At 38.2% G+C, this 12,074-nt stretch overlaps 1 protein-coding gene across 1 annotated transcript in view; it reads left to right on the top strand.

The window, feature by feature from the left end:
- Positions 1-12,074, top strand: part of sgsm2 (small G protein signaling modulator 2) — an 86,633-nt gene that overhangs the window by 36,351 nt on the left and 38,208 nt on the right. Inside the window, exon 3 of the mRNA XM_073818108.1 lies at positions 10,376-10,544. Within this exon, the coding sequence (XP_073674209.1) occupies positions 10,376-10,544 (169 nt within the window). The remainder of the gene's footprint in view (positions 1-10,375; positions 10,545-12,074) is intronic.

Raw genomic sequence — 12,074 nt, 5'->3', positions numbered from 1 at the left:
ACTGCTTCGGTGTGTGTTCACTTCTCACTGCTGTGTGTGTGTGTGTGTGTGTGTGTGTGTGTGTGTGTGTGTGTGTGTGTGAACTTTGATGGGTTAAATGCAGAGGGCCAATTTTGAGTATGGGTCACCATACTTGACAATACGTCACGACTTTCACTTTTCACTTAAAAGCTTATATTTTTTTCCACAATGATGCCTCTTGTTATCTTTTGGGAGAAGCCTGTGTCATTTCCGGTCAAAAAAAAAATTGCTGGTTGAATAAAAGTAACTTTAAGTCAGAATTTGCCAGGGGTTTGAATAATTTTGGGCTTGACTGTATGTCTCTTCTGTTTTCATACTAAAATGAATCCAGCCATGTGAGGTTTGTTTGGCTGGGAGTCACTGGTTTGAAAGGATGAAATACAGAGCAGTTATTTGATCATGAAAGGCAGAGGCGGGAGGCACAGGTGTCCTGAGAGCAGGAATAGGGTGACTGCATCATATACTGACAGAGGTGTGTTTGAATACAGGTGTATGATACCTTCATGCTGGGTTGTGTTTGTGTGTATGTGTGTGTGAAGTGTTTAAATAGATGCCATCTTGCAAGGCTTCCTGGTGACAGGAATGGGCTGTGTTCACACATGACTACTTTCACAAAAACTATGGATGCCTCTATTAATAGAGGTGTCTAACTGTTTAAACTCAGCTCATTCTCACCTCACCAAAATAGCAGGACACTTCTGTGGGTACTGGTGGTGCCAGTTGTAAAAAAAAAATGTTTTTGAGTGCAACATCTGTAGTGCACAATGTCAAGACTCTTTACCTTCTGCTTGTTTAATCTCAGTACCTCTCAAGGTGTCTTCAAACCTGTATGACTTTCTGTCTCATCCTTTTTTTACTCTGTACAATGGAAGTCAGTGGACTCAAACTGTTTGGTTACCAAAAACCTTCCATATTGTTTTCTTTTGTCATACACGGGTGAGTAAAAGGAACAGTTTTGAAGCTTTTTTTTTCATACAACAAGAGTTTCACAGCTGTTGAGATCCAAAAAGGACCAAAAAGTACCACACACAATATGAGTTTTCTATATAACGATAAGGGTTCTGAAGCTATATGTGACCCTGGACAACAGAACCAGTCATCCTAATGATTATTGGCATAAAAGAAAAATCTTTAATTTTGACCCATACGTTTTGTTGGCTATTGCTACAAATATACCTGATTTTTTTTTCCTATTCAATTTTTCCGAATTCTACTTCAACTACTTTGACTTCTACTTTGACTTTTTCTTCTACTTTGGCTTCGACTTTTTCTTTGACTTCAGCTTCTTCAACTTCGACTTTTTTTTCCGACTTCTTCGACTTCTGCTTCTTCAACTTCCATTACATATACTTTTTCAACTTTTTCTTCTATTTCGGTTTCTTCGACTTCTTTTACTTTATGTTCTACTTCGGCTTATTCAACTTTTTCGAATTCGACTTCTTCAACTTCTTTGAATTTGAATTCTTTAAAAAAAATTATTCTACTTCGATTTCTTCGACTTCTTTTACTTTTTCTTCAACTTTTACTTGTTTGACTTCTGCTTCTAAGACTTTTTCTTCTACTTCGGCTTCTTCGACTTTTTCTTTGACCTTGGCTTTTTCGACTTCTGCTTCAACCTCCTTGACTTCAGCGGGTTTATTTTTACTTTTTCTTCTACTTTGGCTTGTTCAACTTTTCGAATTCTACTTCTTCAACTTCTTTGACTTATACTTTTGACTTATAATTGACTTTTTCTTCTACTTCGGCTTCAACTTTTTTTTCGACTTCTTCGACTTTTTCAATGTCTTCGTCTTCGACTTCTGCTTCTTCAACTTCCTTGACTTCTACTTTTTCTTCTATTTCGCTTTCTTCAACTTCTTTTACTTTTTCTTCAACTTCTACTTTGACTTCTGCTTCTAAGACTTTCTTTTACTTCGGCTTCTTCAACTTTTTATTTGACTTCAGCTTCTTTGACTTCTTTGAAATATTTTTTTTTTTTTTTACTTCAACTTCCTGGACTTCTACTTTTCAACCTTTTCTTCTACTTTGGTTTCTTTGACTTCTTTTACATTTTCTTCAACTTTTTCTTCAACTTCTGCTTCGACTTTTTCTTCGGGATTTCAGTGCGATAGACATGATAATTAAAACCCAAAAATAAGATTTTTAGTAAAATATCCAAGGTAAAAGCACAACCCTGTTCTGGAAAAGGGGGTGGAGACCAGCAGCTCATTTGCATTTAAAGATGAATGCATGAAAACAGAATGTTTTTCTGCTTCCACTCAAAATAGGCATTTTCATGCCAATTATAAATTATATAATAAATGATTTGTGGGGTATCTTAAGCTGAAACTTTACAGACACATTCTAGGGACACCTGAGACTTATATTACATAAGGGGTCATCTTTAATTGAATTTACAGAAATGAATCAAACATGAATTGAGCTGAATCATATTGAATTGAATACTCTCCCACACCTTCTAAACCAAAACCAACACTTTTCTATGGAAGTGGAAAACCTCATCTTCGCCAGATGTCATTGGTATTCAAATGTCTCTGTGAACATGCTCTTTTCCGTAAGGCTGGCACTTGAGAACAGAGCCTGAGTCCAGACCGAGGGACAAAGATCAGGCTGATTAATAAGTACAGCAGTGCTAAACCCTTTACGCCAGAGACTGATGAGCTTTACGCCAGAGACTGATGAGTCACTAAACCTCGTTGTCTTTCTCCCCATTTTATTCTACTCTATTAATCTCTTGTTTTGGGTCTCACGCTCTCTCCCCTCTCATTTCCTCACTCTTCATCACTTTAACTCTATCTTTCTTCTGGCCTGCCTTTCTCTGCCCCTCATTTTCAGTCCTTGTCTAATCTTTTCTTTTTTTCTGTGGTCCTCTAACTCTTTCTCGAGCCCCCCCGCCTCCCCCTGTCGCCCACGCTCTTTGCAGCTGCCGAGTACCTCAGTAATGCAGTTCTTTACTGTCTATTACTGTGACTCACAGCTTGACTGCACAGTCACAGGTGCGTTTCCCTACGGACGGCAGCGATCGCGCACAGCCGCCGGCATCCAACCCCCCACCGTTCACAGAGATGATAGTAGCTCAGATTACAGCCATCGATCAATGAATACAGTCGCTCGTGAGCACGTTCACGTGTGTGATGTCATAGTAACTCAAAAGCTGTGATGTGCATCACATGGCTTTTAGATGATGTGTTCTGTATTTTATTGACACGCTCAGTACGAGCTTGACGAAGGATTATTGTTAATTGTGCTACAAGACTAATTAGATTGCCTTCTCTAACATGGCAATGAACAAACCCCTCTGTAATTTGTCATCAAGAGAAGGAACCTATCAATGGCTTACATGTAGGGATAGATGTAAGTATTTAACAATTGCATACTTCAGCTTCCATGACTGAAAGAAGATGGGAGGCTTTTGGTCATTAATGCCCCATTAAGACGAGCAAAGATGTAAAACGGCATGATTTATAGTGGTAATATATCTAATCTGTTGCTCATTAAATCCCCATGTGGTTTGTCAGATGCTGTTCTCAATGCTGCTATTGAGTGGTTGAGGTTGTTACAGTCGAATCAGATGAAACCTGTTAATGTGTCTGTTAAATGCACAAGCATCCTACCCTTATGAGACCCTTATCTATTTTGGTTGTTTCCTCAACGTTGTGGTTGATTTGATATTGCGTAGATACACTACCGTTCAAAAGTTTGGGGTCAGCAAGTGAACCATACAGTATATGACCAAAAATATAGTGATTTAAAACACTTTTCTACAGTATTTCTATAATTTAACATAGTAATATAATTTATTCCTGTGATGGAAAGCTGAATTTTCAGCAGCTATTATTTCGGTCTTCAGTGTCACATGATCCTTCAGAAATCATTCTTATATGCTGAATTAGTGCTCAAGATACATTTCTAATTATAATAATTACATTGACATTTACATTTAATCATTTTGCAGATGCTTTCATCCAAAGCGACTTACAAATCAAGACAATAGAAGCAATCAAACCAATGAAGAGCAACTATATATAAGTGCTGTGAAAGTCCCGATTAGTCTAACACAGTACAAGTAAAAAGGTTTTTTCTTTCTTTTCTTTTTTTAAATAATAAATAAAAAGAATAAAAATGGATGGAATAGAAACAGAATAGAGCTAGTGTTAGAGGGTCGAGTTTTATATATATAAAATTATAGCATATATTAAAAAAAACATTACCTATGCTATCAAAAAAATTTATTTTATATTTTTACATTAACAATGTATTCTATATATGAAAGCCAAGTATGAATCTTATTAAGTTAGTATTTTTAAGCATTTTACATTTATTTCAAAATAATAACTAAAGGCAGTAACAATTTAAACAATATTTTATTTGTAAACCTATATTCAGCTGTTCTTTTTACTATTTTAAATTTACTATTTAACTATTTTTTATTTATTTTTATTTTTTTTGGATCATCAGTCATCAAAGCTCACTAAATATTGTTCACAGACACAGAAATGTACTTTAAATTTCACCAAGCTGATTACTCACTTAAAGCTCCCACAGTTCATGTTTTCATGTCATTTCAAGTCTTATTTTGATGTAACAAAGTGGTTATATCTATGTGTGTTTGCACACTTGTCATGTTTGGTTCTAATAAAACAAATTCTGATGCGATTGCTCTGTCAGTGCAGTTCATTTGAGTAAGTGTGAACGCTGCCATCCGAACCCTGGTGCACACCAAACAAGCGGACCGAGACCGCTGAAAAGATGGGTCTCGGTCCACTTTCAAACAAACTCACCATCGTTTCCTCCTTATATAAATCTGGTGTTTTGCAAAAGACCACTGAAAAATAGGCTAATCCTAACATAACAGCGACTGTTACGAAAGAGTCACGATCATTAATAGTTACGCCTCCAACATTTGCAAAGCCCAATCATCAGAAGTTCTGCGGGTAGGCTATTGTGAAAAAAAAAAAAAACAGGACAATAAGCTCGGACAATAGCAAAAATGAATCTGTCTATCTATAAATCTATCCATCTATGAATCTATCTATCTATAAATCTATACATCTATTAATCTGTCTATCTATTAATCTGTCTATCTATAAATCAGTCTATCTATTAATCTATCTGTCTATAAATCTGTCTATCTATAAATCTATCCATCTATTAATCTGTCTATCTATAAATCTATCTATCTATAAATCTGTCTATCTATAAATCTATCCATCTATTAATCTATCCATCTATAAAGCTATCTATCTATAAATCTATCCATCTATTAATCTGTCTATCTATTAATCTGTCTATCTATAAATCAGTCTATCTATAAATCTGTCTATCTATAAATCTATCCATCTATTAATCTGTCTATCTATAAATCAGTCTATTAATCTATCTATCTATAAATCTGTCTATCTATAAATCTATCTATCTATAAATCTGTCTATCTATAAATCTATCCATCTATTAATCTATCCATCTATAAATCTGTCTATCTATTAATCTATCCATCTATTAATCTGTCTATCTATAAATCTATATCTATAAATCTGTCTATCTATAAATCTATATCTATTAATCTGTCCATCTATAAATCTATCTATCTATCTATCTATCTATCTATCTATCTATCTATCTATCTATCTATCTATCTATCTATCTATCTATCTATCTATCTATCTATCTATCTATCTATCTATCTATCTATCTATCTATCTATTAATATGTCTATCTCTCCATCTAAATCATGCTAACAATATGCTAATCATGCTAAAATCATGCTAGTGACTTGCTAGTAATGCTAAAATCATGCTAGCGACTTGCTAGTCATGCTAAAATCATGCTAGCTACTTGCTAGTCATGCTAAAATCATGCTAGCGACTTGCTAGTCATGCTAAAATCATGCTAGCGACTTTGCTAGTCATGCTAAAATAATGCAAGCGACTTGCTAGTCATGCAAAAATCATGCTAGCGACTTGCTAATCATGTTAAAATCATGCTAGCGACTTGCTAGTCTTGCTAAAATCATGTTAGCGACTTGCTAGTAATGCTAAAATCATGCTAGCGACTTGCTAGTAATGCTAAAATCATGCTAGCGACTTTGCTAGTCAGGCTAAAATCATGCTAGCGACTTGCTAGTCATGCTAAAATCATGCTAGCGACTTGCTAATCATGTTAAAATCATGCTAGCGACTTGCTAGTCTTGCTAAAATCATGTTAGCGACTTGCTAGTCATGCTAATATCATGCCAGCAACATGCTAGTAACCACCCTGGGTAACCTAGTAACCGCATAGCAACACCTTAGCAACCACCTCAGGTACCTTAGCAACCGCATAGCAACACCTTAGCAACCACCCTGGGTACCTTAGCAACCACATAGCAACACCTTAGCAACCACCATGGGTACCTTAGCAACCACATAGCAACACCTTAGCAACCACCCCAGGTACCCTAGCAACCGCATAGCAACACCTTAGCAACCACCCCGGGTACCCTAGCAACCGCATAGCAACACCTTAGCAACCACATAGCAACACCTTAGCAACCACCCCGTGTACCTTAGCAACCGCATAGCAACACCTTAGCAACCACCCCGGGTACCTTAGCAACCGAATAGCAACACCCTAGCAACCACCCCAGACACCACAGCTATCTATCTATCTATCTATCTATCTATCTATCTATCTATCTATCTATCTATCTATCTATCTATCTATCTATCTATCTATCTATCTATCTATCTTCAATCTTTATAACTGCTAAAAACTTTAAAATATTTCAGACTGAAACCCATCAAACTTAAAACTTTTTAAACTTTTACTACTTTTTAAAGCTTTCAAAACTTCTTTAAACTTTAAGGCAAAGCTTTCTCAAGCCAACTTAAAGTTTGTCTTGACGAACTTTTTTATCTAGTTTAAATTTACTATTTAACTATTTTTTATTTATTTTTATTTTTTTTGGATCATCAGTCATCAAAGCTCACTAAATATTGTTCACAGACACAGAAATGTACTTTAAATTTCACCAAGCTGATTACTCACTTAAAGCTCCCACAGTTCATGTTTTCATGTCATTTCAAGTCTTATTTTGATGTAACAAAGTGGTTATATCTATGTGTGTTTGCACACTTGTCATGTTTGGTTCTAATAAAACAAATTCTGATGCGATTGCTCTGTCAGTGCAGTTCATTTGAGTAAGTGTGAACGCTGCCATCCGAACCCTGGTGCACACCAAACAAGCGGACCGAGACCGCTGAAAAGATGGGTCTCGGTCCACTTTCAAACAAACTCACCATCGTTTCCTCCTTATATAAATCTGGTGTTTGCAAAAGACCACTGAAAAATAGGCTAATCCTAACATAACAGCGACTATTACGAAAGAGTCACGATCATTAATAGTTACGCCTCCAACATTTGCAAAGCCCAATCATCAGAAGTTCTGCGGGTAGGCTATTGTGAAAAAAAAAAAAAAACAGGACAATAAGCTCGGACAATAGCAAAAATGACAGATCACGGGAATAAATGTTATGTTCCAGGTTGTGCAGGAGATGTTATGTGCAGGGATGGTTGGTGTCTGTAACCTACTCAAAAAGTCAAGGAAAACAAATAAGGCGATCTAATAAAATAAGGCGAGGCGAAGGACATGGTTAGCTTACTGCTAGCAGTAGCCTGTTACATTACATAAGATAACAGTACATAAGATTTCACTTACCACATAAACGGAGAGCTGGAGAGATGGCTGCGCGGACGATGGCGAAAGATTTACAGATCCTGAGCATCACTAACAAGCATCTAAACTTATGTGGTAAGTACTGCCGCTGTAGTATAACGTTACACAGAGCACATGCGATCACAAAAGTGAAAGTAAAATGATCGTGCATTGAAAACAGCAGTTTCAATAAACCGCATATTAATAGCGGCTCGAGCTCCGTGATTAGATATATATTTTCCTCCATGTGCCAGCTACTGAATGAGCTGCTCTGTGAAACAGCCAATCAGAGCAGAGCTCCTCATTATTATTCATGAACCTTCAAAATAAGGTAATAACAGACCATTTTATTCTAGGGACAATTGCCCTTTCCTATGCTATATACCTTCAATGTAGATATCAGAGAACAATTTAAAATATTGTATCAATGCATTCTATGGCACCTTTAACACTATTATAGTTCATTCAGACTGATTTGCGAATACAGAATGCGTACGAACACAGGAGGCATCATTTATCACCAATCACAGTCCATCATAACCAGTCGTATCCAATCATATCATGATGGAGGCATTACCTCCTCTCACATGACTTTTCCCTATTTATTCTCAATTACCCCCCACCAAACTCATCGCATGCTTTAGACAGTCTGTTAAAACTCAATGGGCTCAGGGGAGGCGAGAGAGACGCAGACTCCCACTGTAACTTTACCTGCTGGTGCCGCTGTTGGACAATCTTTTTTTTAGAAAAACAAGTGATTTATATACTTTTTAATGTTATGGTTTGTAATATTGCTTTTGGTCTATTTTTGAGTAAGTTGAGTAAGTGTGAATGCTGCCATCTGAAACCCTGGTGCGTACCAAACAAGCTGACCAAAACTGCTCAAAAGATGGGTCTCGGTCCACCAAACAAACTCTGAATCGTTTGATTGAAATATGAATGCCACATGGACCAAATACATCTAAACAAACCAAAAACAGGAAGTAATGACAAAATGTGACAATGTGCGACGTGATTTCACAAAGGGAAAAAAGGGTGTATCCAAAAAAAAAAAAAATGAGCAGAGGGCAAACGTGGAGCAATGAGAAGGTAAAGTGTAAAGAAAACAGAGAAATCAATAGACAAATTAAACTAGTGAAAGTGTGAAAAGTGTGTTATAAGAGTGTATTTATATGTACATATGCATTATTTTTGCCTAATACTGTTGTGTGCATTCAAACGTGTGCTGCAAGCATGAAACCACAGTAGCTTGTGGGTGTATGGATACATGCAGGAAGGCGTTCAAACCAGCAGGCACACAGAGATTATGTAAATACATCTTCAGGAGCGTTCAGCTCGATTCTCAACTGTGCAACGCTTTGTCTGCACGTTTCTTGCTCAATAGATGATAGATCTGAGAAACACAGGAAGTGCCATTTCTTTAATGCCTCTCAGGGCATTACTGTCCAAATCAGAGCTGCTTTTGGGAGCAGACAGTTAGCATGCTGGGTTCTCAAGGGGGAAGCACTCAGCAGCCACTTAGATGATTCATCTCCATGTATGCTCTGAAATTAGACGTGTAGATTAGCAACATATTTGCAGCTTGTTGATCAGGTCTGCACAACAAGTCAAAAATTAAGGTCATAAACTCTTACTGAAAACCTGTGGTGTAGTGGTTGATTCACACTGTATGCCCAAGGGCCCTGCCGTTTGGGAGACCCCTGGATGTCGACTACAGTAGACCAATGCAATTCCCACTTTCCCTTCATGAATGTGCGTTTTAGCAGTCTAAATGTATCAAACAGGCTCTTAAAAGGAAAACCTGAAGCCGAGAATGCTTAAGCCGCTGCCCCCGGTGGCACAAGCCGAGCAATAAAAGGGCTATTACTGCCATAAACATCTGATTGCTTTCACAAATGCAGTCGATTATGTGGCAGCGAAAGGACCTCGATTCTGCTGAGATATTGATAGCATCAATCACGCGGCGAGTCGACAGGTAGACTTTACCCAGCTGTCACGGCAAATGCAAATCTCATAACTGGCCTTTCATTGCAATCATGTACAAATAATCTTGTTTTCATTTGCCGAGCAAGTTTCCTCATGTTAATTTGTTGTTCTTTGCACATGAGCAGTTGGCTACTTGTCAAGAAAGATGGACGCACGCATTAGCCGTCCTTTTACGCCAATATGAATCCCCGCTCCATCCTTCATCGGTGAGATTAGGGGACTGGGGAACTGTTGCCGTTGTTTATTTGTTTTTGAAGAGAGTGTGCGGCGCTTGAGGGGACAAAATCCCAGCTGAAGCGCGAGCGGTAACAGGTAGCTCGCTCTGACTCTGAATTACTGAAATATTTAGCTGTGCTCCAGGAACCAGCTGTAAATCTCGTTTCCAGTTGCAATTGTGCTCCCGTCATGGCTGTTTACCTCACGAAAGGAGAATGAGGAGTATGAGGCGGAACACAATTACTTCTGCAATAAGATTTTCCCTTGCATCGTGCAAGTTCATCGATAGCGAAGCCTCGTGGGAGGGAAATGGAATTGAAAATTTGACATGTGAGAACAAATGGCTGTTATTAAAGGAATTCATAAAGCTGTTGGAAATAATAAGATGCTAATTGCTTAAGTTTATTCAGTGTTTTGTTTGATCTTTGCTTATCGACTCCTCCCTCGATGTTCCCGCAGGCTCCATTGAGGCTTGCTTAAGCCACCTGTTAAAGCGGAGAGCGGCGGGGTTCCTCCGCAGCGATAAGATCGCCGCCCTCTTCACCAAGATCGGCAAGGTGAACACCACAGCGAGCGAGATCTGCCGCAAGGTTCAGGAACAGCTACAGCAGCAGGCTGAAATCACCAGGTCTGACTTTTTATTGTGCACAAACTATGCTCATTATTCCATGGAATTTTTTATTGTTTTTTTTTTAATTTTTGTATCTTTTCATTTAGTAAATTAGCCTATTGGCTAATATTAGCCAAAAGTCATATAGCTTTTGTTTTTGACTGCTTTCATTGGTAATGTAGCCTTTATAAAATCTGATTTAGCATATCAGATGTAGGGATGCACAATATTACATTTTTGCCAATATCCAATATGCTGATATTTTTAAATAAATTTTACCGATAACTAATGCTGATACCGATATATATTTCTTTTTGTTTTGAAACGACAGCAAATCTCTCCTGTGCAGAAATTCTAAGCAAATAATTTTTAATTTTGATTAGTTTTGAGGAAAAGCATATTTGTTAAAACTAATAAGCATGAATAAAGTTCTTTTTTCAAAATAAGAGTACATTGAAAGCTTTGAAAATAACTATAATAAAAGCAATCTCTGCTTTTTTTCTGACAAATGGAGTTGAAACCTTAATTTTATTTTAACTAGCCCTTCCAGTTTCAGTGACATTTATTTATTAAATTTTCATTTAATTTTACTCAACAAATTCTCTGTTGCAATGTTACAACTTTGGTGTAACTAAAGGTATTGAAATTTAAACTTAATTTTGTTGGTTTTACGTTGATTAAATTAGCTTTAAGAAAATAAATACGACTACGTGTGTCACACTCTGGCTGGGTTGAGGAGTGGAGATGGAGGAGGAGAACCAGAATAAATGAATAAATAAAGTTTATTAAACAAAAACACTGAAAATGATAACAAACAAACAAAAACCGGGAGCAAGAAACAAGCACATGTAACGTTAACGACGGACAGCTGGGAGTGATCAGACACAGACTTAAATACACAGAAAACAAGGCGTGGCTACAAACGAGATAACAGGATAACGAGGGGGAAATCAAATATGGGCATGGATGAAACCAAAAACACTAAACCAAAAGGGGGAGCAAATGGGACAAACCAAAAGTACTGGAAACAGAGGGGGAAAAACACTAGGAAAACAGAACAGGACAGGACAAAATACTGACATTACACCCCCCTCCCCAAAAGGCGCGTCTCGCGCCGTCTAACATCCATTAGGGAGGGAGGGTGGGCGCCCTGGAGACCGCTAGACAGGGATACAAGGAACACAGGATACAGGGGCGGTCTCCAGAGCATACAGTCCAATAGGCCATGGCGGGTCTGGGGGATCAGGAAGCCATGGCCGGGTAAACAGTCCGGGGGGCCATGGCAGATCCGGGGGCTCAGGAAGCCATGGCCGGGTAAATAGTTCAGGAGGCCATGGCGGATCTGGGGGCTCAGGAAGCCATGGCCGGGTCAATAGTTCACGAGGCCATGGCGGATCTGGGGGCTCAGGAAGCCATGGCCGAGTAAACAGTCCAGGTGGCCATGGCCGGGTAAACAGTCCAGGTGGCCATGGCCGGGTAAACAGTCCAGGTGGCCATGGCCGGGTAAACAGTCCAGGTGGCCATGGCCGAGTAAACAGTCCAGGTGGC

Source organism: Garra rufa, chromosome 14 (assembly GCF_049309525.1).
Source record: "Garra rufa chromosome 14, GarRuf1.0, whole genome shotgun sequence".
In the NCBI taxonomy this organism is placed as follows: domain Eukaryota; kingdom Metazoa; phylum Chordata; class Actinopteri; order Cypriniformes; family Cyprinidae; genus Garra; species Garra rufa.
This window is presented reverse-complemented; position numbering and strand designations above follow the sequence as displayed.